This window comes from Pseudorca crassidens, chromosome 14, assembly GCF_039906515.1.
Source record: "Pseudorca crassidens isolate mPseCra1 chromosome 14, mPseCra1.hap1, whole genome shotgun sequence".
NCBI classification, from domain to species: Eukaryota; Metazoa; Chordata; class Mammalia; order Artiodactyla; family Delphinidae; genus Pseudorca; species Pseudorca crassidens.
In genome coordinates this window covers 84902116-84927549 of record NC_090309.1, presented here as the reverse complement: position 1 = coordinate 84927549, position 25434 = coordinate 84902116, and the positions used below count along the sequence as shown (strand labels likewise).

Genomic DNA, 25434 nt, shown 5'->3' with positions numbered 1-25434 from the left:
CCTTTTTCACTAAGTAGGGTTATGTGATATGCAGCAGATAATAGTATCAGTTTTATTCCAAACTCTACATTGTCCACCTATTAAAATACTCCTATAAACGTTAATGATGGAAATGTACATCAAAGCCACAACGGTTATTATTTTCTAAAAAACATAAAATAACAAATGTTGGTGAGGAGGTAGAGAAACTGGAACCCTTGTGCACTCTTGGTGGGAATGTAAAGTGATGCAGCCAATGTGGAAAACAATATGGCAATTGTTCAAAAAATTAGATTATTCTCCATACTTAACAACATTTTTTTAATGAGAGAGAAAAACATGCCACATTTTCTGATCACAGTGCAATAAAAACAGAGAGTGGAAATTAAAAGATAGCCCAAACTGAAATCAAACCAACATGGATTATGAACATTTTTGACGTTCTATGTAACTCAGATCAAGGTGGAAATCAAAACCAAAAATTCAGACTATTTAGAAAAGTGCAAAAATGAGATCACTACCTACTAAAACCTGTGGGATTTGCCCAAAGGATACTCAAAAGAATGCGCAAGGGCGTTAATGATTTCATTTTAAAAAATTGCTAAATGCAGTGGGGGATCCTGGATTGGATCCTGGAACAGAGAAAGGACATTAGTGAGAAATCTAATGGAATCTGAATAAAGTCTGTAGTTAATAGTTTGGTGCCAACATTAATTTTTTACTTTTAATAAACGTAAGATGTTAATATTAGGGGAAGCTAAATAGATGTCAATACAGGAACTTTCTGTAACATCTTTGCAATTTTTCCGTAAATCTAAAATTATTCCCAAATACAAAGTTCAAAGTAAAAGATAGCAGTTTATAGCTACATGGGTGTCAAGAGGAAGGGCATAGCGCATCCAGCTGGTGACAAGTAGTGTGGACCAGAACCCTGCAATTGGGCACTGGCTTCCTCATACCAGTCTGCTGACCAAGGCACTGGTGGAAGCTCCCGTGGGGAGTTCTATAGCGTTCTGGGAGTTGCCCCTGGCGCCCACCCCTCCAGCCCTTCCAATAATTTTATAAGCACTAATTCCCTCTAGTAAATCCTTTTCTGCTTAAATTGGCTATAGTAGTTTCTGTTATTCTCAACTGACCCCTAACTGAGGTGCAGATAGAAACACTGAATCTATTCACCCCATAGAAGGAAGTGAAAAAGTTGTCAAATATTTAGCTCCCTCTGCCCAAAAAAAGGTGATAATCCTTGATAGTTTTTACAGGTAAATTCTATCAAACTTACCAAAGACAGATCATTTAAACTATATCAGAGCAAAGAAAATATGTTAAAATTCTTATTTTATTCTAATGAAACTACTTGGATTCCAGACTACGTGAGAATAGAGAACATAATAAAAAACTAACAATTTTATTTATGAATGATGCGATAATCTAAATAATCCTACTGGTTCTAGTAGAGTAATAAAAGAATAAAAGACCATGACAGATACAGACTAACTTTGTAGTTAAAAGCACAGATTCAGGAATAAGACATGGACGTTCAAACGTGGCTTCACCAGCTTGATTTTGGGTCAGTTACTTAATCCGTCTGTTTCACTTTCTTCATATGTAAAAGGGGGATGATGATGTACCTACTTCATGGGGTTGTTATGAGTTAAAATAAGTAAATGCAGAAAGTGCTTAGGTGGCTTCCCTGGTGGTCCAGTGGGCAAGAATCCGAGCTCCCAATGCTGGGAGCCCAGGTTCGATCCCTGGTCGGGGAACTAGATCTCACATGCCGCAACTGAGAGTCCACATGCTGCAACTAAGGAGTCCGCACGCCGCAACTAAGAACAGGTGCAGCCTAAAGAAATAAATATATTTTTAACGTGCTTAGGACAGTCCTGGTGTATAGTAAATGCTGTGTATGAGTTGGCTATTATCATTAATATCATTCCAGGATGCAATGAAGCAACTGCATCAATAAATTTACGGAGAAAAGTCATACCATTTTATTGGCAGATGTCAAAAGAGTTTTTGATTAAATTCAACTTATAAAAACTCTCTGTGATCTGGGAAAATATTAAAATTTATTGTAAAAATGTGTGTCAAACATCAACAGATACTGCTGGGTAAAGAGAGTGAAGTGAAGCCCAGATCATAGACTCACTTGATTCACTCTCCTGTCATTCATTCAATGAATATTTATCAAGAACATACTGGGATCCCGCGCTGGGGATGCAGCAGTAAACACAGCTCACTGGGTCCTGGCTCTCGTGAGCTTACATTTTAAAAGGAAAAAATTCAGAGACTGACAAGTACTGTGTAAAACATTGAAATAGGGTGGTGTGTTACAGCGTGACCGAGCAGGTGACAGGAGGCTGATATCTGAATGAGAAGAGTGAGTCAGCCATGAAAGAGGCTGCGAGAAAGGGCATCTCAGGCCCTGAGACCAGCTACTGCAACAGCTTTAAGTGGGAGTCAGGTTGTAATGGCCTCAGGACAGAAAGAAGGACCATGAACTAAGCTATAAAGATACGGAGAATTAAACCCTACAAGAAATATGCAAAACCTACAAGAAGAATATTATAAAACTCTACTGGTGGTCATTGAACACAACCTTAATGAAGGAGTATACTATGTTTATGAACAGGAAGACGCACTAAGATATTATCTTCCCCCAAATAATCTATAAAATCAATGCAATTACAATTTTTAAATTCCATTAGTGGTTTTAATTTGGAACTTGACAAATAAATTGTAAGATTCACCTAGACAGGGTCTTCCCTGGTTGGCGCAGTGGTTTAGAATCTGCCTGCCAATGCAGGGGACACGGGTTCAAGCCCTGGTCCAGGAAGATCCCACATGCCGCGGAGCAACTAAGCCCGTGCGCCACAACTACTGAGCCTGCGCTCTAGAGCCCACGAGCCACAACTACTGAGCCCGCATGCCACAACTACTGAAGACCACACGCCTAGAGCCCCTGCTCTGCAACAAGAGAGGCCACCTCAATGAGAAGCCCGCGCACCACAATGAAGAGTAGCCCCCCGCCTCCTGCAACTAGTGGAAGCCCACGCGCAGCAACGAAGACCCAATGCAGCCAAAAATAAATTAATTAAATAAATAAATCAAAAAAAAGAGAAGAATATGGAGCAGCGCTGTGATAGATCAGTGAAACATAACTGAGAATCCAGAAATAGACCATGTACATATGGAAATTTAGTATTGTACTCTAAAGGATAAAGATATATTTAAAATTAGAATAGAAAGGATAAATGGATTATTCGATAAGGATACTGGAACAATTAGCTATCAATTAAAGAAAAAAAGTAGAGCTTGGTCTCAACCTTATTCAGCAAATCAGAGATTCAAGTATAAAAAATAAGCTATCAATGTTATATGAGAAAATGTATCTTTGTATGGTGTTTGAGCAGGACAGCAAAACCAGAAACCTTTCAAAAAGGAAAACTTTAACAGTTCTACCACAGAAAAATTTGTAAATTTCTGAATGGTAATAGACACCATAAATGATATTAAACGATACATGAACAAGCCACAGACTGGGAGAAAATATCTGCAAACCATATATCCAACGAAGGACATACATAGAAAAAAAAAAAAAACACCTCTCTAAACTCAACAGGAAGAAAAGAACCAAAAATGTCCCCAGACATTGCTGATGTCCCCTGCGGGTTCAAATCACCCCTAGACGAGAACCACTGAATTAGAAATCAACCATGAGAAGGAGACAAGGACTGAAAATAAATGCACATGAAAAGATGTTCAATATCATTAGCCATAAGGAAAATAAAGCTCTGATAAGATAATGCTAAACGCCTATTAGAACGGCTAAAATAACAAAACACTGATAATACCAGAGGTTTGCGAGGAAGGGGAGTGATTGGCGCTCTCGTTCATCGCTGGTGAGGATGCAAATGGTACAACCACTCTGCCAGACAGTTTCAGTTTCTTGTAAAGTTAAATATCCCCTCGCCACATGATGCAGCAATGACACCCTGGCGTATTTTTCCTAGAGAAATAAAAACGAATGTTCACACCAAAACCTGTATGCAAACATTCCTAACAGCTTGATCCGTCCTAGCCAAAATCTGGAGAAGACCCAGATGTCCTGCACCAGGTGGCACATGCATACCATGGACACCACTCGGCAATGAAAAGGAACAAACTACTGATCCACTAGGCAACCTGGGTCATCTTAAGGGAACTATGTTGAGTGAAAAAAAGCCAATCTCAAAGGGTACACACCGGGATTCCATTTATATGATATTCTCTAAATGACAAAATTGTGGGAATGGAGACCAGGCGGGTGGTTCCCAGGAGTCAGGGTCGTGGGAGGGTATAAGTGTTAAGGACTAGCACAGGGAGTTTCCTTCTGGTGATGAACTCAAATCTACATATGTGATAGTATTTCCAAGAACCATGTGTATACACACACACACACACGCACGCACGCACGCACGCACGCACACACGAGTATGGGTAGGAACTGGTGAAATCCAAATAAGGTTGATAATTAACTTAATAGGATTGAATGAATGTCAGCTTCCTGATTTAAACAATGCACACGGTTGTGTAAGTTACGAAGGGAACCTTGGTGAAAGGTTCACCGGAACTCTCTGTACTAATTTTGCAACTTCTTGTGTGTCTTAAACTCTTTCAAAATAAAAAGTTATAATCTAAAAAAAAAAAGACAGAAAAAAGACACAAATGAAAAACCAGGAAACATAACTGCAACATATATTATAGAAAAAGAGGTACCATCCAAAACGTATAGAGCTCTTAAAAATGACTATGAAAATAAATAGCTCAATCAATACGTAGATCAATATCAGGAAATTCAGAGAAGAACTATAAATGTCCATATGTCCATATTCAATCTCACTAATAATCACATACATTCAGATTAAGGCAAGGAAGTGTGAGCTTCCATCCATAAAGATTAACGGCCAGGATACAGAGAAAGGGCCACTCCTAGACACTGCCAGCGAGAGTGGAGACTGGCCAGCATTCTAACACGCAACTTGATGGTACCTATCCAAGTTCTAAATGTTTACACCTTTGGACCCAGTAACTCTGCTTCTAGGAAACACAGAGATGTCCATTGCAGCACTGTTTTTGGTTTGTCTGTTCGGCTGCACCGCGCGGCTTGTGGGATCTTAGTTCCCCGACTGGGGATTGAACCCCAGCCGTTGGCAGTAAGAGCGTGGAGTCCTAACCATTGGACCGCCATGGAATTCCCGCAGCATTGTTTATAATAGTGAAAAACTGGAGATGGCCTGCATACGTGTTACAGAGGGCTGGTTGGACAAATTATAATGGCAACTAATATTTACCCGTTGCTTTCGATGTTCCAGGAACTTTCATGAGTATTTTACACGTAATAACTCGATTTAATCCTCACAACCACCCTATGAAGTAGGTTCTAGATGCTGTTATTATGCCTGTTTTACAACTGGGGAAATTAGCCAGTGGGTAAGCTGGGATGCACATGCAGGCAGCCTGGGTCTAGAACCTGCACCCTTTTTCCTTAACGGAGAACTCTGAGCATCCTGAAGGTCTGAAAGTGGAATGTCAAGTTCAGAAAGAAGAAGGAGGTGCTCTGGAGTCACACAGGGAGTAGCTCAGTTCAGAGGAGGGTTGACCTTGCTTCCTAGTAGTTGGGAAACAAAAGAACTCCATGGAGGGAAGGGGCTGACGGATTGCAGAAAGGAAATCTTATAAACAAACTGTGGGATATCCACACAGTGGAATATTATCCAGCCTTAAAAAGGAATGAAATTCTGACACAAGCTACAACATGGATGAATGCTGAAGACATTATGCTATGTGAAAAAAGTCAGACACAAAAGGACAAATAATGTAAGATCGCACTTGTACGAGGTACTCAGATTCACATAGACAGAAAGTAGAATGGTTTTTACAAGAAGTTGATGGGAGGGAGGAATGGGGAACTAGTGTTTAATGGGATGATAAAAGTTCTGGAGACGGATGGTGGTGATGGTTGCATAAGGCTGTATATGTGCTTAATACGACTGAACTGCATGCTTGAAAATGGTTCAAATGGTAGTTTTTAGCTTATGTACAAAAAAAAGATAAGCTAAATCTAATAAAGCCTTTAGATCTAACTTTCAGTTTACAGTAAAAACAGGGATTAACAGAACAAATTAAGTGACACTGTGAAGACACATTAGGCAAATGTAGAATGTGGGACATTCTACAAGAAAACTGGCCTGAACTTTGAAAAGTCAACCTCATGGGGGAAAAAATGGAGTAGTTGTTTGAATTAAAAGAGACTAAAAAAGGACTTCCCTGGTGGCGCAGTGGTTAAGAATCCGTCTGCCAATGTAGGGGACATGGGTTTGATCCCTGGTCCGGGAAGATCCCACATGCCGCAGAGCAACTAAGCCCGCGCACCACAACTACTGAGGCTGTGCTCTAGAGCTCGCAAGTCACAACTACTGAGCCTGTGAGCTACAACTACTGAAGCCCAAGAGCCTAGATCCTGTGCTCCGCAGCAAGAGAAGCCACCGCGATGAGAAGCTGGCGCACCACAATGAAGAGTAGCCCCCGCTCGCCGCAACTAGAGAAAGCCTGCACAGCAACGAAGACCCAACGCAGCCAAAAAAAAGAATGCCCCAAGGCAAATAAAACTGTGACAAATTCAAGAACTGTATTAAAAAAATAAGAGACTAAAAAGGCACAATAACCAAATGTAATGCATGCGTTTAATAGGATCCTGCATCAAAAATGAACAAACCAAATTAAAAGCCATATTTGAAATGACAGGGAGATTTGATTATGGACGAGATATTAAGTGATATTAGAGAAATAATGTTAGTTTTCTTAGGTCTGAATATGGTACTGTGGTTATGTTAGAGAATGTCCTTATTTTTAGGAGCTACTTGTGCAATACACTGCAATATCTCGGGGTGAAGTGTCATATCTACAACCCAGGTTCAAATGATCCAGAAAAGGGCTTCCCTGGTGGTGCAGTGGTTAAGAATTCGCCTGCCAATGCAGGCGACATGAGTTCGAGCCCTGATCCGGGAAGATCCCACATGCCACGGAGCAACTGAGCCCGTGCGTCAGAACTACTGAGCCCGCGATCTAGAGCCCGTGCTCTGCAACAAGAGAAGCCACGGCAATGAGAAGCCCGCATGCAGCAACGAACACCCAACGCAACCAAAAATAAAAAATAAATAAATCAAATAAATTTATTTAAAAAAAAAAGATCCAGAAAAAACAAAAGCCTCACACACCCGTAAAGAGGGATAAAGCAAATATGGCGGAAGGGAAACAACCGTTGAATCCTAGGTGGTGGGTGAACACTGTAGACTTCTTTCCATTTTTCTGTATGTTGAAAATATTCTTAATAAAACGTTGGGAGAGAACCTGGTCCAGTGGTCCAGTTGCCCAGTGGCTGTGGAGTTATCATTAGTATTATTGTGACAGTCCCCAGCACGATGTCAGGTATATAGAGGGATGAGTGGCTTTGGGAAAAATCACTTGGGCTCCCCGGGCCTCAGTGACGCCGCCTGGTGTGGGGTGAGGGGCCCCGTAGAGGCCACCGCACACACCCTCGCGAGACGGTAAAAGTGCGACTGCTGGGGGCGTGGCGGCCGGAGCGCGGGCTGCGGAAGCGGGGGCGGAGCTTGCGGGGGCGGAGCTTGCGGTGGCTCGGCGTAGGATCCCACAGCCTTGGAAGAGCGCAGCCTCTCTGAAGTTGGGGGCGGAGTCTCTGTCTCGCGGACCAGTAGCGGAGTAGCTGTCAAAACGCGCGCCGAAAGGAAAAGGAGAAGATCGCAGGCGGATCCCAGGGCTTGGCGCTAGGCCGCTGCGGGGAGGGTCCTCCCTCCCCCGGACTGGTCCGCCTGGTCCGCCCGGGCCCTTTGCGTCTCAGGTACCCAGGCAAAGAGAGGGGGAACTGCAGACCAGAACCCCGACCTGGCTGTCTCCTCCCGGCGTGACCGCTCGGCAGAACCACGTAGACTTCTGCCCCTGCTTCCTCCTTTGTGAAGTAAAAACCCGATGTAGGGGGAGGACGGGACATGCCCGAATGACTCAGAGGTGGGAGGCGGTGAGGGGGAGGATGGTGGCTTCCCCCCCCCCCCCGCCTCGTGGCAGTTCAACCGAAAATGAAGTAATAGCTTCTGGCTAGCTCACAGAGTTATACTTTACAGTTCCTGTACATAAAGAGTATAGCAGCAGCTGAAAAGTACACGGTGCCTGGGACAGCAACCAAAAGGAATACGTCGGATATTGATTACCCGAAACTGGATGTTTATTAGGTATTAGCGGATACCAAGGAATCACTGATAGTTTTGTTAGTTTTATGGCTGATAAAGCCATTATCACGTCTTCAATAAAAGTATCCATTTTCTGGAGGTGCATGCTGACGGGGAAATTGACAATGTCTGCGAGTTGCTTTAAAACAAATGACAGACTAAAGTTTTAGTTGTTGCTTTGTCTAAGAGATGTGATGGTCATTGATCTTTCTTCTGAGGCTAGAGGATACTTTAAACACAGTACTTTAAGAGAAATAGACCTCTGTGGGGAGGGTATCTTCTCTACCCCCCACCTCTTTAAAGTATTATATAGAAAAGACATTGTAAAAAGTCCAGTCTCACTCAGAGACAGCCCTGACTGTGTACAGCTGTTGGAGCTTTTCCTGGTTAATCTTTTTTTTTCCTGGATCTTAACACTTCTTTCTCTTCAATCATTTTTGGCGTTTTGCCAGATGCAGAGCAGAAGTCTCTGGCAAATCTGAAAGACCGCGTACGAAGTAAAATGAGAACTGTTACTAAGTTCATGTCTCCACCCTCATCCGAATGGAGGTTTTCAACCCCCCCCCTTTAGGCTCTTTGATGCCCAATAAGCAGTAAATGAATTCCTAGTTCTTCAATCATTCTCTGAACTTTTTCTCAGGAATTTTTGCTCAGTTTGCAATTTTTAAAACAATGTCGACATTTGCCCAGTTTGCAATTTTTAAAACAATGTCGACATAGAGGACAGGAGTCCGACAGCAGACACGATTTCAGGGGGAAACTGCACCAAAGGCCCTCTCTCTGTTATTAACTTGAAAGTTTGAAAAGTTCGCATTTTACGTGAATTATCTCATTTAATCCTTTCATTTTATTAGTAATCCCACAGGTCAGGTATGGCTACGAGGCCCAATTTACCGACGAGGGCACCAAATCTTTGTCAGATGACGTGTCCTAGTGACTCAGCAATCCGCGCCCCTAACCGTTTGGACGGTACGTTCACCACCGACCACCCCACACATTTGCCCGACCTCAGGGACCCTGCTTGCACCCCCGCCCAGCTACACGTATCTAAGTCGCCGCAGCCACGTTCCCTCGCAGCCAGGGGCTTTGTACTGGCATTTGCACCAACCTCATTTGCAAAACCATTTAACCGCGAAACGGGTTCAAGAGACGTTTTCAGAGAGGTGGGGCTCGGCGGGGTGGGGAATCCTCTCCCGCTCTCCGGCGGGCGGGCTCCAATCGCGTTGCTTCATTCAATCCCAAACCTTTCCGGTACGAGCGAGTGCCCGCGCGCGCCAGGGCCACCGGAGCGCGCAGGGCCTGCAGACTTTGTCCTATGGGGCTCTCAGGGATATGGGCGGTGACGCCCCCAGCCCAGCCTGCGGCCCACAGAGGTCTGGGAGGGGTAGGTCCCGAGGCTCCCAGGAGAGCAGGGCAACCGGCGTCCGCGCGCGGCTCCGGAATCTGCTGCGGGAGGCGTGGCCAGCGGCCGGCATCCATCCAATGGGAAACGGCCACGCCCACGGCGCTCTCCTGTGAGGGATGCTTTAAATTTCCGGCGCAGCGGGGAAGGGGCTTCCAGTACCTGCGCGCAGCCCCATCTTGACGAGTCGTACGCAGCCATGCTCTCCGTCCGTGTCCCTCTCGCCACCATCGCTGACCCGCAGCAGCAGCATCCCCTCCAGCTCTCGCCCATGAAGGGGCTCAGCCTGGCGGACAAGGAGAACACTGTGAGCGCGCAGGGGCGAGGGGCGGGACAGGGCGGCGGGGTCCTGAAGGACGCGGGCAGGCCTCTCACCACGCGTCTCCCTGCAGCCCCCGTCCCTCAGCGGGACCCGCGTGCTGGCCAGCAAGACCGCGAGGAGGATCTTCCAGGAGCCCGCCGAGCCAGTGAGTAGGCGGGCTGGGGGCGCCCGGCGAGGGGGCGCTGCAGGCAGGCGGTGCAGGAGGAGCCTGCTCTTGGCGCCAAAGCCTCATTGTCTCCTCGCAAACCCTACCCCCTCCCGGGCCCGCGCTGCTTTCCCGCCAAAGTCTCTTCCCGATCATTTACTACTTTACACATCTGGACATTTTCCCATTATGTCTCTACTATAGTCCTGCTCTGTTATGTACAGAACCCATGTGTGACAAGCGACATACATTAAACCGCATGAAATTCCCGATAATTGGACATACTTTGCTTAAAAAAAAAAGACAGTTTCGTGGTTCGCCCTATACTTAACATTTTCCATCCTTTCTCCCCCAGCAGAACCCTAAGCTATCTGCCCCCAGTGTGGAGGAGGAACCACTTCTGAAAGAAAACCCCCGCCGCTTTGTCATCTTTCCTATCGAATACCATGATATCTGGCAGATGTATAAGAAAGCTGAGGCTTCCTTTTGGACAGCTGAGGAGGTAATCGGATTCAGGAACTAGGAGACTTAAAAGGCAGTTGGAAGCATTGCCCCTAACTCTAGAGGAAGACCCCTGCAGTGCCGGTTATAACTTGTGTGAAATGTGCTTTGCTTTCCTCGTGTTCCTCTTGGGAATGCTTGCCCACAGAGGGAGGATATTAGATGTTCTCCCTGGCAAAGTGCGTGAGGGGTATATTAATCAAGCGATACTAGTACACTTAAAGTTGAAGAATTACGCATATGTGTGAGGTCCTGCACGTTTGAACCCCTTGTGAACTTCTGTACTCCAGGTGGACCTTTCCAAGGACATTCAGCACTGGGAAGCCCTGAAGCCTGAGGAGAGATATTTCATTTCGCATGTTCTGGCTTTCTTTGCAGCAAGTGATGGCATAGTAAATGAAAACTTGGTGAGTTTCCAAAAATAAAGTCTACTTTTATGCATTTCAAGACTTAAGAGAACTAATAATTTTCTTTTTTCGTCTTTTAAATTTTTCCACACTGAATGTGTATATATCTGTAAGCTAGTATTTATATTCCATGGCATTTCCTGTTCTATAATATACTTTGCAGTTATTTCGTCCTTACGGTATTTTTTCCCCCAACTGTAGAGAAGCTCAAAGACGATGCTCAGTGGTAGTAATAGATCTACAGCCCTGGTAGCTATCTATTTGCTCTCCTTTTTGTGGCTTTGCTGTTTTAATAATTTGGTTGCATATATGTCTTGTTGAGTGCATCCTCCTTGCGATGAATTAAAAAGAATGAATTGCTATTTCTACCTTATGATGATACAAAAGAGGAAGTGTGACGCAACCAGTGTTCATTGACTTGAGTTGCTGCTGGTAGATTTTCCTTAAACTGACCTTTGTGTTTTACCACTAGGTGGAGCGGTTTAGCCAAGAAGTTCAGATTACGGAAGCTCGTTGTTTCTATGGCTTCCAAATTGCCATGGAAAACATACATTCTGAAATGTATAGTCTCCTCATTGACACTTACATTAAAGATTCCAAAGAAAGGTGAGTATTTGGGTGGTGATATGCCAACATATTTAGGATTACCAATTGTTACTTTTTGAGATCGTACAGGGATAGAAGAATGACTCTAAAATGACCAAGTCAAAGAAATTCCTAGCACCCATGGTCCTGTCTGCTCTGAAGAAGAGGCCTAAATTCACTTTACTAGCCAGTCACTTAAGAACAAAGTTATGAGGTTACTCCATTTTCTAGAGGTGGAAATATAGTGCTGAACGCCCAACCTAATGCCTTCTAAAAAACATCCCTAGAGGCTGTGTCTGATGCCCTAAAACCTAGGTCTGATAGTTTTCACGTCTGGCAAATCTGTCAACCTACAACTTGAGCCTGGGGCAGGGTGGAAAGGGTGGAGGATGCAAAGTAAAACATAAAACTTGCCTCGTAAGGGGCTGTAACATAATATAGAAAATAAGACCTAGGAGTATAAGTAGAGGAATTACATGATAGTGCAGAGGCAGCTGTGAACCATGAGATTAATTTAGGCACACAGCTGTTTGCCTGAAATTATAGTTTATATTGGAGGATAATAGAGGAGAAATATAGGTAGCCTCGGGCCTATTTCACATTTTCAAGATTGACTGGAAAGGATGGGAGAGTTAGAAATGGGCGTTTGAGTAGTCTAGATACTAAGGTCAGCTTCAGGACAAGAGCCTGTGTAGAACAGAAGTGGTGAAGCTGAAGAGTAGCCTCTTGTAGATGACTTGGAAGAAAGTGAAGAGGGAAAATGAGTAGTGACTTGCAAGCCTAGCAGGATTGAGGCGATTCATTGGGGGTAAAAAGATTTGAACATGTTTGTAGACAGAAATGAACAAAGAAAGTAAAGGTAGGGGCATGATGGGGATACATTACCAGAACAGGTAGGATCAGGATGGCCTGGTGGTTGAGTTTTGAAAGCCAGGGAGAGGCGAGACCCAGGTTGACATGGAAAGAGAATGAAAGGAACCCAATGGCCTGATGACCTTGGCTTCAGAAAACAAGGTCATCTGGGAAGGACAAGGCTGGACTGGGGAATCTGTAGACTCCCAAGGTGGGAATGGGGAGGAAGAGAGTAATAAGACCAGGTAAGTGTAGGGCCAATCGATTTGCTTTTCTGGCCTGGGATCAACATTGTAGCATAGAATTATAGCTGGAAGCAGTCTCAGGCTGTTTAGTTTATTGGCTTTAATTGCTTTATTATATACTTGTGGCATTTGTGGCCCAACTAATTAGCACAATGATAAGAGTGTGGGCATCTATTTAGGGAGATAATGGTCAGCATAGCTTAAACAGTCCTAGCAGTTAAGATTTTATAGTTCTTCAAAGTTAAAGGTAGGGCCTTTGAACCTTGTCATGACCTGGACTTGAAATAATTAAGCCAATAAATGCTCTTGGTGTAATAGACTGAGTTTTCATGTTAGTAGATCTTGGGGCTCAGTGTGAACGAATGGATGCCTAAATTTGTATTAACATAAACCAAATGAATGTTGAGATTTTTGAAAACACTGGAGGAAAAAGCAAACAAGTAAAAAGAAAACATTTCAGTTTGAATCCCAAATTGGCCTTGGTCCCAATGCTCTTACCCAGAAGCTTAGGATAGGAGGTCTCTGCTGGAATTGTTGATGCTCTGTGTGCCTACAGGGAATTTCTCTTCAACGCCATTGAGACAATGCCTTGTGTAAAGAAGAAGGCAGATTGGGCCTTGTGCTGGATTGGGGACAAAGAGGCTACGTATGGTAAGGATACCTTGGCCCTACTTACCCCTGAGCTTCGTTTTCTAAGTGATGTTACTGGTTTGTTCCTATGAACACAAACAGATACTCACTAGAAATACTTTGGCGTTAACTCTAGGAGAACGTGTCGTAGCCTTTGCTGCAGTGGAAGGAATCTTCTTTTCTGGTTCTTTTGCATCGATATTCTGGCTCAAAAAACGAGGACTGATGCCCGGCCTCACATTTTCCAATGAACTTATTAGCAGAGACGAGGTGAGTCTAGTTCAGATGACAGGCTGACCTGCACCCCAAACACCTACAACCCTGTGTTCACTGGAGGGAACCCCAGATGTCAGATTGCCTTAAATCCACATTGAACAAGTGGCTTCAACCATATACATACTTGGCAGAGAAAGAAATACTTTAGATAATTTGCTGAAATTATTTTACTCATATTCTCAATATACATAGGTATTGCTCTATAGGTGATGGGATTTTTTTTTAAGGGAAGTTTTATTATTTCTACCTGGTCTTCTGTGTGATCCTATTGTACTTCAAAGTTAGTTGGTGAGCGTCTCAGTGAATCTATTCTGATCCAGTATATGTCTTTGAATGCACTTGGATTAAAGTGCAGAAGGAAAAGTGAAGGTGCCCAGATGTTCCAGTGTTAAGTCCCACCAGCAATGGGATTTTTTTTTTAATTTAATTTATTTATTTTTGGCTGCATTGGGTCTTCATTGCTGCATGCAGGCTTTCTCTAGTTGCGGCGAGCGGGGGCTACTCTTCGTTGCGGTGCGCGGGCTTCTCACTGTGGTGGCTTCTCTTGTTGCGGAGCACGGGCTCTAGGCGCACGGGCTTTAGTGTGGCTCCCGGGCTCTAGAGCGCAGGCTAAGTAGTTGTGGCACACGGGCTTAGCTGCTCTGCAGCGTGTGGGATCTTCCCAGACCAGGGCTCGAGCCTGTGTCCCCTGCGTTGGCAGGTGGATTCTTAACCACTGCGCCACCAGGGAAGCCCAGCCCTGGGATTTAATGCACTAAGACTTGCAGACTTGATTCACTCGAAATTGCATTCCCGATTTCCCAGACATTAGGTTTTAAATCTAAAAACTAACTAGCCTAGTCAGAGTTTTGCCTTTCCTGCTGGGAATAGTGGCGACAGTAGAGCTCAGGGCTCTAGAAAGAATGCTCTGAGTGCAGGTTCTGCCCAGTCCTTTGCCACCACACAGAGCAGCGAGGACCAGACCTGGCCTGCTGTCCTCTAGGGGGCAGCCCTAAGGCCCTTGGGTGGGACCGAGCCTGCCTAGGTGACACAGCAGCTGAGTCATCTTCCCTTCCACATCTTCCCTTCTTAGTCTGGGCACGCAAGATGTATAAGGAGAATACAGACCAGCATAAAGCAGTTTCCTATTCCACGTTAATGCTAGAAGTCTGCTGGTTTGATAGTGACCTTAAACCTTTTCTTCTAGGGTTTACACTGTGACTTTGCCTGCCTGATGTTCAAACACTTGCTACACAAACCTTCGGAGCAGAGAGTTAAGGATATCATCGTCAATGCAGTTAGGATAGAACAGGTGGGTGGCGCGTGGAGGCCTCATGCTTGCTAGAAGACCTCTTGATACTTCTGTTTAATTGAGAAGCTGTGTTCTGGTCCCTAGGAGTTCCTCACGGAGGCCCTGCCAGTGAAGCTCATTGGAATGAATTGCACTTTGATGAAGCAGTACATCGAATTCGTGGCAGACAGACTTATGCTGGAGCTGGGTTTTAGCAAGGTAAAGTATTGTGGGTAGCCCTCTGGTTCTTTCTGAAACTGGTGTTCCGTATTTATGTTTTGCTGTGAACCTTTTCAGGTTTTCAGAGTAGAAAATCCATTTGACTTTATGGAGAATATTTCACTGGAAGGGAAGACTAACTTCTTTGAGAAGAGAGTAGGCGAGTATCAGAGGATGGGAGTGATGTCCAGTCCGACAGAGAATTCCTTTACCTTGGATGCTGACTTCTAAGTGAACTGAAGATGTGCTCTTAGTTTGCTGATTTTTCTTCTTTTCCTTCTCATCAAAAGAGAAGAAAATCAGCTACTTGAACTGTATTAACCAGCTACACCATAAATCGCCCATAAAGTTCATTAATGGCATGTTTAAAACTGTGTAGCTACCTCAAAATCAATCCTGTTAATGCTAGTGGGGTCACCTAGATTGAAAGCGTAGACAGAAGCTACTCGGATTCTTACGAAAGATCTTGTCCATGTTTGGCGTTTGCAAGCAGGCTGGCTGTACGCGACTTCACCCTGGCTCTTAACAGCACCTTCCTTGGCCTCAAAGTGTGGGGAGTCAAGTGAGTTTGATCCAGCAGGATTAGATAGTTACTACCACGAGGCAGTAGGAAGACATCAGACACACTGCTTCAGATTTTAAAGCAGATTTTAAAGTTTACTTATGATTTGTATATAAAACTGGCACTTTACACACAAATAAACATAGTTTGTACTGTCAGGGTGAAGGCTTGATTTAACCTACATTTGTTGGTTTCTACACCAAATACAAAAGTTTTCTGTTTACCACTAACAGCCAATTCAAGGTTTACTAGGTGATCAAAGTAGGTTAAGCCTGTGTAAACTAAGGGTGTCGTTTTTATTCTTTCTTTCCTTTGATGAATTGAAGAGCTCTTGAACTCAATCCTGTGCACACTTAGGTATCAGTATCAGCCAGGTGGTGCCACAGAGAACACAGGCTGGTTCTGTGTTCTGTAGCCCACGTTGAGTATCACGGGATAAGAGATGTGGAGAAAGGAGACTCTTAGGTCATTAGGAACTGAAGTGTGATCCGGACTCACTGTGGGCAACCTGGGTGTGCCTGAGGGGCGGTATCATTTAATTTCTCAAATTGTATATGTCCCCCAACTTCAAGTTAGTATGAAAGATCCTTGAAGAGTTTTCCTAGCTGGGATCCAAGATATTAACTTCGTAAATTGGTTTTCAAATTATCCTTGAATGAAAGGACCCACGTAAGATCTTTCTCCTATTGAGTGGTAAAACCAGGACTGAAATTGCTTCTCCTAAAAGTTGAGTGTTTATTCTGATTTTGTTTAATTTGTGTGTAAGTAGGTACTGTTGACCTAACCATTTGTACTTTACTTTCAAGTTAGAAAGTTGTTCTGCTATATTTTTTTTATATCATATCTGTAGTTCATACTTTTTTTTTTTTTTTTTTTCCTCTTTTCCTTTCTTTCTTTGCGATACGCGGGCATCTCACTGCTGTGGCCTCCCCCGTTGCGGAGCACAGGCTCCGGACGCGCAGGCCCAGCGGCCATGGCTCACGGGCCCAGCCGCTCCGCGGCATGTGAGATCCGGACCGGGGCACGAACCCGTGTCCCCTGCATCGGCAGGCGGACTCTCAACCACTGCGCCACCAGGGAAGCCCTGTAGTTCATACTTTGAAATAGTTACCCAGTATTATTTTGCAGTTCATAATTGATTGAGTGAATATTGTTCAGTGCAATTGCTCCTAGGATTTGCCTAAATGTGAACATCATCTACTGGATTCTTAAACTTCAGTAGAAAGCTAGTGTTCTGTGAATAATTAATACATGTTCCACTCAAATATTAATTTCAGAAGAAAGTATGAACTTAATAGATATATTTAATAGGGCTAGTTTGAATCAATCTGCCTTTATGTTCCCTCCCCCTCCAAAAAAGATGTTACGTGGAAGGTAATGCATGACACACACTGATCCTTTGGCCACGTTTGTTAACACATTGTGTTGTGTGTTGGCTGACCACTGGCCTGTTCTGTCAGTTTTCTTCATTTATTGTATTAATATAAATGGTAAAATAGTCAATTTAAAAATTTCTGTAATATGGGACCCTTTTCTACCTTTTAAATTATTGTTATAAAGTTAATCTAGATTTTATGGTTCTTACACTTGTGCAACACAAAAATAAACACTTTGGCGTTGTCAGGTACAGGTGGCACTTGGAAGCAGATTTTCGGATTCTACCTCCCATTAGCTGTGTGATACAAGCACTAGCTTCTGCCAACTAAGACTCGGTTTTTTAATCTGTTTAAAGGGAAACTTTTTGTCTAAAGCATTTCAAAGTCCTGATATTGAGTACTGCACAAGTGTCAATGATTTAAATAAAACCGTTCTCATGTCAGTTCCTTGATAAAATTTGCATTTCGATTCAGGAAGAAAAAGCCAGGAAGTTTTCATAAATACTGAACAGGAGTTAATTTGCTTTTAGCAGTTCTGGGGAGGGGACTTTCCTCATGCCTGTCCTGGCCCAAGTATGTGGGAAGCAGGTTCACTTGAAAGATGATGCCCCAGAGCATCTGCCACAAACTGACCTATAGGGGCTCGGGTTGGTCCCTCTTGTCTATAAATGCCCTTTCCTGGGGCTATCCCACCCACCTTCACCTGTCCATTCCCAAATTAGCAAATTATTCATTGTGTGTCATCACTTCAGACATGCAGTTACTCATTGAGCGAACAGCAGCTGTCTTGCTGGGCACTGTTCTCTGTCAGGTGGGACCGAGGACGTAGCCACCCTGTGCGGTTTAGGTTTACTCGAGGAGGAAGCTGGATGCATAAGTAAATCCTGGTGTTAGATGGCGATGTAGTTCGGAGCCAAACCAGGGAAGGCGCCGCAGGGAATGCTAAGTGGGTGGGAACCTTTAGGAGCCGCGTGGTGACATTCCTTTTCCGTGGTAGAGGTGGGGATTGGGGGTGAATCTTACTGATTGTTGTGCTCCTGCCTTCCTGCGCTGTTGCATTAAGAGTCCTCCTCTTGGGGCTTCCCTGGTGGTGCAGTGGTTGAGGGTCCGCCTGCCGACGCAGGGGACACGGGTTCATGCCCCGGTCCGGGAAGATCCCACATGCCGCGGAGCGGCTGGGCCCGTGAGCCATGGCCGCTGAGCCTGCGCATCCGGAGCCTGTGCTCCGCAGCGGGAGAGGCCACAACGGTGAGAGGCCTGCCTACCGCAAAAGAAAAAAAGAAGAAAAAAAAAAAGAGTCCTCTGTTTCTTCTATGAAGGAGAATGTTCCCTTAGAAGGCACAAGTTTTAGGCGCTCCCTATCTCAGGGAGCACGCAGCCTCCAAGGATCGGCCCTCAGGGAGTGGCTGGTGGATGTGATTAATTTGAGCTGGTATTTGGGGCTGGATCGTGTCTTGGGTAGAAGTGTGCTGTGTCCTGGAGGAGTCTCGTGGGCAGCTTTGCCTTTGCACCCCAAGGGCACTCCGTGCCTTTATTATTTGATTCATAGTGTTGGGTTGGTCGCACCATTGGGTACTTTCCAGGCAGCCGTGCTCTAAGGATCATCAACTGTTAGAACAGCCTCCCAGTGGGCAGCCCAGGGTCGTGTTTTTTCTTGCCATCCATCCACCTGTGCCAGCTGCCCGTGGCCTTTCTCAGACACATCTCCGTATTTCACTTGGAGGGGCCTGCGTCAGAGTTAGTGTGGTCAGACCACTGAGTCTGAATTGCCTCTGGTATTAAAGGCTCAGGGGCCCCATCCCATACCTGCTGACTCAATCTTGGGGTGAAACTAGGGAGCCCACAATTTTAACAAGTTCCTTTTGGGAGGTTCTCAGATATTTGAGATTGGGATGGACTCCTACACAGTTCAGACCAGTGGTTTTCAGCTCCGGGTGTGCACTGCAGTCATTCACAGGCTTTAAAAAGCCAGTGCCTGGATCCCACTTCGCAGTTTCAACTGGATGCGCTTCCTGATTTGGGCTTCAGATGCATAGAGCCCTGGCACTTACGCAGGAGGCACATTTCATCACACCTGAGCCCTGGGGCTGTGCTCACGTGGTGTGGCCAAGTCCGGCTGCCCATAGCAGAGCTGTGAGAGGCTGCCTTTGCCTGCTGGGCACTGCCTGGCCTGGGATCCAGCCTGGAGACGGGCTCTGTGCAAAGCCGGAACTAGATGGGTATTTGCAAATGCCATCTGGCCAGCGAGCTTCCGGAGATCCTGATAATGGTTTAACTCTGCAGAGCAAGACAGTCCCAGCCCCTCAGTGAGTGGCTGCAGCTTTGAGGCTACAGGATTGCATGGCTTGGCCGATTCAAACCAGAGAAGACTTTGATAGGACGCCCCGTCACCCAACCCTATCCCCTTCTGTAGAGGAGGCTTCCCCTCCTGGTGTTGTACTCTCTGGGCACTTGGGAAAGAACACCATCAGTGATGTCGCCTTGTCATTCCCTGGAGTGGATTCAGTAACCACAACCTCCTCAGCTTGGTTCTAAAGACTAGAGTGGTCCAGCAAGATGGTGGGCTGAGGCGCCCTAAAGCCTCCCGCTCCAGACGCCTCCCAGTGAGAAGCCACAAACGTTAGATGGGCAATGACCTCCTGAGAAAGGGGGATCCACAGGTGCCGGGTGGGAACCTGTGCTTGGAGCAGCCCTTAGAGAAATCAGAGGATGAAGGACCAAACACCCTTGGGTTTGGAGGGAGGGATTAATCTGTACTAGGGGGAGTTAGAACCAAAAGAGCTGCACAAAGCAGGATCCTGGATGAAATGGAGACTTAAGAAATAATCCCACCGACCCTGGGGGAGAGGCTGAGGGTGTTCATGTTTCTGGGCTCTGAAAAAATCAAAACCCTACGTAAGCCTGTGCCTCTCAGACTTGGGGTCTAGGAACTCACGAGAGATACATACTCCCAACCAAACTGCGCATGATTCCCACGTTACAAAACGTGCAGGGAAACAGACCACATGATTGTAGGAACAATGGGTATAAGAATCTCAAGAACTTAGGTGCATAAGATAATGTGTGATCAAAGAAAATGAAGTCAGAAGGAGAAAAACAAATACCGTTATATATATATAACGTATATGTGTGCTATATATATGTGTGTGTAACGTATATGTGTGCTATAAAAAAAAAACATGGTTCTGAAGAACCTAGGGGCAGGACAGGAGTAAAGACGCAGACCTAGAGAATGGACTTGACATGGGGAGGGGGAAGGGTATACTGGGACGAAGTGAGAGAGGCACCTAGAGGGGTGGGAGGGAGGAGATATGGGGATATATGTATATGTATAGCTGATTCACTTTGTTATAAAGCAGAAACTAACACCATTGTAAAGTAATTATACTCCAGTAAAGATGTTAAAAAAGAATCAAACCCCAAAGAACAGAACTATAAAGAATAGGCAGATTTTTAAAAAGAACCAGCTAGAATGTCTAGGAATACAACACTATTGGAATTCAAGCTCTTAGAGCTTTAGAAAATATCCTGCTTAGTAAGATTAGACACAGCTGATGAGTTAGTGACCTGAAGGGGTGTAGCTGAAGTAATTATCTGAAGGTCAGATGTGGAGCGTAGAATGGGGTTCTTTATGGAATGGACAATGTCAAGGTAGTAATGCAATTTCCCAGAATTGACTCGTCTTCACAATCCAAGTCCAAGGATGCCTCACCCTCCCGTGTCCAGGTGGTACCTCAGAGCGAGGTTCTGGGACCAGTGTGGGCTGGGCAGGTGTGACCTAGTGGCCGCTCGTGATGTGAGCGGTGTGAGTTTTGCAATTTGGCCGCACTGACCTGGGGACAAACCAGCTGAGGGCTTGAGGCCCTGATGGTAGCATGTGAAGAGACATGCGGGGCTGGTGCTGGACACACGTGGCTATGGAGACCAAGACCCTCTTAGTTTGGGCGTTGGGGCTGAGCCTTGCTGGGTGTGCTTGACCTGAGGATTCAAAGGACCTGCCCGAGGTTGCCTGAGACCCAGAGAAGGCCTGTAACTCTGCACCCTCTGAATCAGGTGGAGAATGGGGAGGGGAGTTGCCGTCCCTCCCGGCTCTAGGAAGATGGAATCTGCTTCGGGAGTGGGTAGGGCCTTGGAAAGGCTCGCTACCCCCTCTTCCTGCCAGACTGACCCCTGTTGCCCACAATCAAAAGTACCTTGACCACAGCCAGTGGAGTTCCAGACTGCCTGCACGGAGGAACTGGTTACTGCCAACCAGAGCCAGGCTTAGGACTCGAGTTTGGTTTGGACTAGGGGCGGCCCTGTTTTCCCCGGCCTTGGAGTTTAGGGTACAGAGAATCTGGGGCTGCTGCAGCCACCCCTCAACCATGAAGTAGGCCTGTATGCACAGTGGGTCCCACACACGGGAAAAGAGGGCTGATTTACAGAGAAACAGAGTCCTCATGACTTCATTTTCTGGATCCAGCCATACTTGAAGTCCACACCCCAAACTATTCACTTAAGTAAGCCAATGAATTCACAACAACTCACAGCCCTGAGTTCATTTGATCCACACCACCCTGGGGCAGCGAGGATTAGACCCATCTTACAGATGTGGCCTGGAGGCACAGGGAGGTCACATGCCTTGCTGGGGAAAGCACGTGGATATGGATAAACAGTGGCCGACCTGAACTCAGGTGTCCTGGCCCCATGGCCACCCTCTTGTCCCTTTACTAGTTGGGAGCTCTTGTTCCCCTTTATGAGGCACCCAGGCCTCCGCCCCGGTCCCGAGGAGGCACTTCGAGGAGGCACCTTGTCCAGGGGACTGTGTCCTCGATCCCCTGGTCCTGCTTTCCCTGTGTGCCTGGCGCGGTGCGGAGGCTACTCTCTGCCCTCTCCTTGTCCCCGTGGCCCTGTGGTCTGCCTGGGCAGGAGCCTCCCCTGTTTTGTCTGTAAATCAGAGAAGTTCATCAACAGCCCAGGCTTTGGACCCAGGGAACCACTGCCGGCTGGCTTCTACCCAAGTCTCCCAAGTAAGGTTGCAGCGACGCGCCCTGCACTGCACCAGGAAGGCTGAGGAGAGAGCCGGACACTCACGGACTTAGTAACAAGGTGAGTGGGAGCAGTGAGTGACCTTGGAGGTGGAAAATGGCGAGGTTCCAGCTGTTTCCAGAAAGCGCCTGGAGGCATGGCTGCCTGTGTGAGGTCTGGCTGTGCCTTCCCTCCTTCCCCTTGGGGTGGGCAGCCTCTCCTGCAGGACCCCAGGACATGCTCCTGCCTCAGAAGGCTTGCGGATGGGCGCCCTGGTCTGCTCCAGCCTGCCTTGGGCCAATCCCACACGGATTGCAGTTGCTGAGCTGCATTTCCTCACCTCGGCGAGCCTGTTTCTGTCACTGCAGGGACAGTGGCAGCAAAGACTGGTTTTAGAAATTGTCACCGTGAGAACTCGGTAACTATAGTGCCTGGTGTATTTTTTAAACAGCTTTATGGAGATACAGTGTCAATGGTTTTTAGGCTACTACAGACTTGTGGAACCATCACCACAACCCACTTTATAAAGAGACCCCATACCCAACAGCAGTCCCTCGGGTTTCCCCTCCAACCCCCAGCCTTGGGAACCAATGATCCGTAGTTCTGTCTCCACCGGTTTGATTTGGCACGTTTTTGAGACGCTCGGTAAACAGAAGTTATTAATGGAAAAGGCACTGCATTTTCTTTCTAAGACATCATTTAGAATATTAGACGCAGCAAAGAGGGAATGGGTCTGCCTCGCAGAGACAGATTTGATTTACGTTTCAGAAAGCTCTTCTTCCCTTGGCATATTAGAAAAACATTCTGCATTTTAAAAAAAAGATTCCTGACATTGCCTGGAAGGGAACTTGGCCGACTGAAATGCCAAGCCTGCGAGCTGGCTGGTGGTCCTTCATTCCAACACTCCCTGGATCATCAAACATTAACCAAGCCCTCCTCCCTCTGCTGGGGGAGGGACGTTCCGAAGGCCAGGGGTCAGAAAACCAGGCCCCGGGGCCAAATCTGGTTTGCTGCCTGTTTTTACAGACTCTGAGCTAAAAATGTTGAAGAATGTATCAAAAGAATATTTCATAATGCATGGAGATTATGTGAAATCCACATTTCAGCACCCCGTGGATGGTTCCACTGGCACATGGCCACATTACTTGTTTATGTATTGCGACAGAGGCTGCATGGTGTGTAGAGCTGAAATATTTTCTCTTTGGCCCTATCTAGAAAGCATTTGACGTCCTCTGAGTGAGACAGGACCTTGCTCTTGAGGGATCTACAGTCGAGTCAGGAAACGGGAAAGTGGTAGATGGTCAGTAGTGGTGGGCTGGAGCCAGCAAGTACCCACTCGAGCTGGTTATTAAATTTTCAGGGATTTTGGGAGTGTATTAGCTTGCTAGGGCCGCCATAACAAAGTACCACAGACTGGGCAGCTTACACAACAGACGCTTATTTTCTCCCAGCTCTGGAGGCTGGAAGTCCGAGATCAGGGTGTCAGCAGGTTTGGCTTCTCCTGAGGCTTCTCTTCTTGGCTTGTGGATGGCCACCTCCATACTGTGTCCTCACGTGGTCAACCCTCGGTCTATGTGTGTGTCTTAATCTCTTTTTTTTTTTTTTTTTTGTGGTACGCGGGCCTCTCACTGTTGTGGCCTCTCCCGTTGCGTTGCGGAGCACAGGCTCCGGACGCGCAGGCTCAGCGGCCATGGCTCACGGGCCCAGCCGCTCTGCGGCATGTGGGATCTTCCCGGACCGGGGCACGAACCCGCGCCCCCTGCATCGGCAGGCGGACTCTCAACCACTGCGCCACCACGGAAGCCCTTAATCTCTTCTTCAAAGGATGCCAGTCAGATTGGGTCAGGGCCATCCTTATGATCTTATTTAACCTTAATTACTTCTGAGGTATTGGGGGTTGGGACTTCAGCATATAAATTTGGGGGCAGTGCTCAATTCAACCCATAACACTGAGCTAGTTGTTAATTAAAGCCATTACTAAAAACTAAATTACATAAACTTATAATTAGATAAATTAGATTAAAGCGGAATATGATAAACATTCAAAAGTCTTACTACCTGTTACTATCATCCATGCTGCTCGGGCTGTTTATATCTGTCTGGTGGAAATAACTGCATAACAGCACGTTACTGGGCATCTCTTTCCAATTCCATGACCAGTGACATCACTTTGGTGGCTCAGAATCAGCTTTGGTATTTACAGCATGGAAACTGATCAATGCTACAATTCAGGCTCCCCACCCAGAGAGCCGATTGTTACCTTTTCCAGCACACCACGGGTGCGAGATGCTAAGTGCCGAGGCAGAGGTCAGCCCAGGCGTTGCGGGGCTCAGAGGAGGAGGCCAGGCCCTGGGGAGCCAGGAAAGGTTTCACGGACCAGGGGATGCTGAGTGGCACCTTAGATCGTCTAGGGGTGGGCCAGGCAGGGGGAAGAAGGGGTGACAAGGGTTTGCAAAGCCCTGAAGCAGGAGAGTGTAACTGGGTCTGGGGAGATGGGGGAGGTGATGACAGGGGTGGTGCATGAACCACCTGGTGGGAGAGAAGAGAGGAGCTTGAAAGGGGGGGTAGGGCAGGCCCTGAGGCACCAGGCTAAGGAGGTTCTGCTTGCCCTGGCGGTCATGGGGAGCCGTGGAAGTATGTGGAGCCATCCGGAGGGGGACGGACCAGGTTGGTGAGGGGATCGCTGACTGACTGCGGGTTTGTGGTCGTGCCTGTGTGTGGGGTGTGGATGCAGGGCCCCGTGACTTGCTTCCTCTGTGTCCTCTACAGGTAGAAGGTAGAAGGTTCTCCACGAATGCTCGCTACACGGCTGAATCATCCCATTCATTTTGAAATCTCTAACAGGGGACTCAGCCTTCTGTCTCCCATTAGAGTTGGAGCTGGAAATTGCCTAAGTGTCAAGCAGAGGGGAATGGTTAAAATAAATTACAGGCTATCTACTCAGTAGAATGCTAACTAGTCATTATAAATGGTAGATATGAAGGCTCTGTGGCAACATGGAAAGCTGCCTCCAGAGTAATGCGAAATGAAATAGCAGAACATAAAATTATAAGTATACTTTGGTTACAGTGATATAAATGATAAAGAAATACACGTACATCTGGATAAAGACGGGCGGTATCACAAACGGAAAAATGAAATCAGGGTGGTGGGAGGGAGGGCAGTTTTCCTTTCTATTCTGTTTTTCTGTTTCAGTTTTCCTCTAATGAATGTTGAAGAGTAGTTGCAGCAACTAGGGCAGCACCTACCAGGTGGATGGCTGTTCAGCCCCGGGAGGAGCTCAAGGCAGAGGGGTGGGCCCCGAGCCTGGGGTGCTGGACCCAGCCCTGGAGTTGCAGCTGGAAGCGCCAGGCATGTGGAGGCCGACGAGCTGG

At 46.3% G+C, this 25434-nt stretch overlaps 1 protein-coding gene and 2 long non-coding RNA genes across 4 annotated transcripts; 2 read left to right on the top strand and 1 right to left on the bottom strand.

Annotated features, from left to right (window-relative positions):
• Window positions 1-7165: 7165 nt before the first annotated feature.
• On the bottom strand, window positions 7166-9489 carry LOC137205472 (uncharacterized). The gene is made up of 2 exons (XR_010934158.1): window positions 9370-9489; window positions 7166-8739 (listed from the first exon to the last, which is right to left on the bottom strand). It is a non-coding gene; the product is annotated as an uncharacterized lncRNA (long non-coding RNA).
• On the top strand, window positions 7864-9376 carry LOC137205473 (uncharacterized). Its single transcript, XR_010934159.1, has 3 exons — window positions 7864-7993; window positions 8157-8264; window positions 9116-9376. It is a non-coding gene; the product is annotated as an uncharacterized lncRNA (long non-coding RNA).
• Window positions 9490-9812: 323 nt separating the features above from the next.
• Window positions 9813-17496, top strand: RRM2 (ribonucleotide reductase regulatory subunit M2). 2 transcript variants are annotated; one of them, XM_067703700.1, is made up of 10 exons: window positions 9813-9970; window positions 10056-10130; window positions 10489-10632; window positions 10922-11038; window positions 11511-11644; window positions 13277-13371; window positions 13487-13620; window positions 14813-14917; window positions 15002-15115; window positions 15194-17496. In XM_067703700.1, exons 1-10 carry the CDS (start codon window positions 9863-9865, stop codon window positions 15344-15346), a joined length of 1179 nt encoding a protein of 392 aa, XP_067559801.1. In that variant the 5' UTR covers window positions 9813-9862; the 3' UTR covers window positions 15347-17496. The 2 variants fall into 2 exon arrangements, with proteins under 2 accessions (XP_067559801.1, XP_067559800.1); XM_067703699.1 differs by having other exon boundaries at window positions 10486-10632.
• The last annotated feature ends 7938 nt before the right edge of the window (window positions 17497-25434 follow it).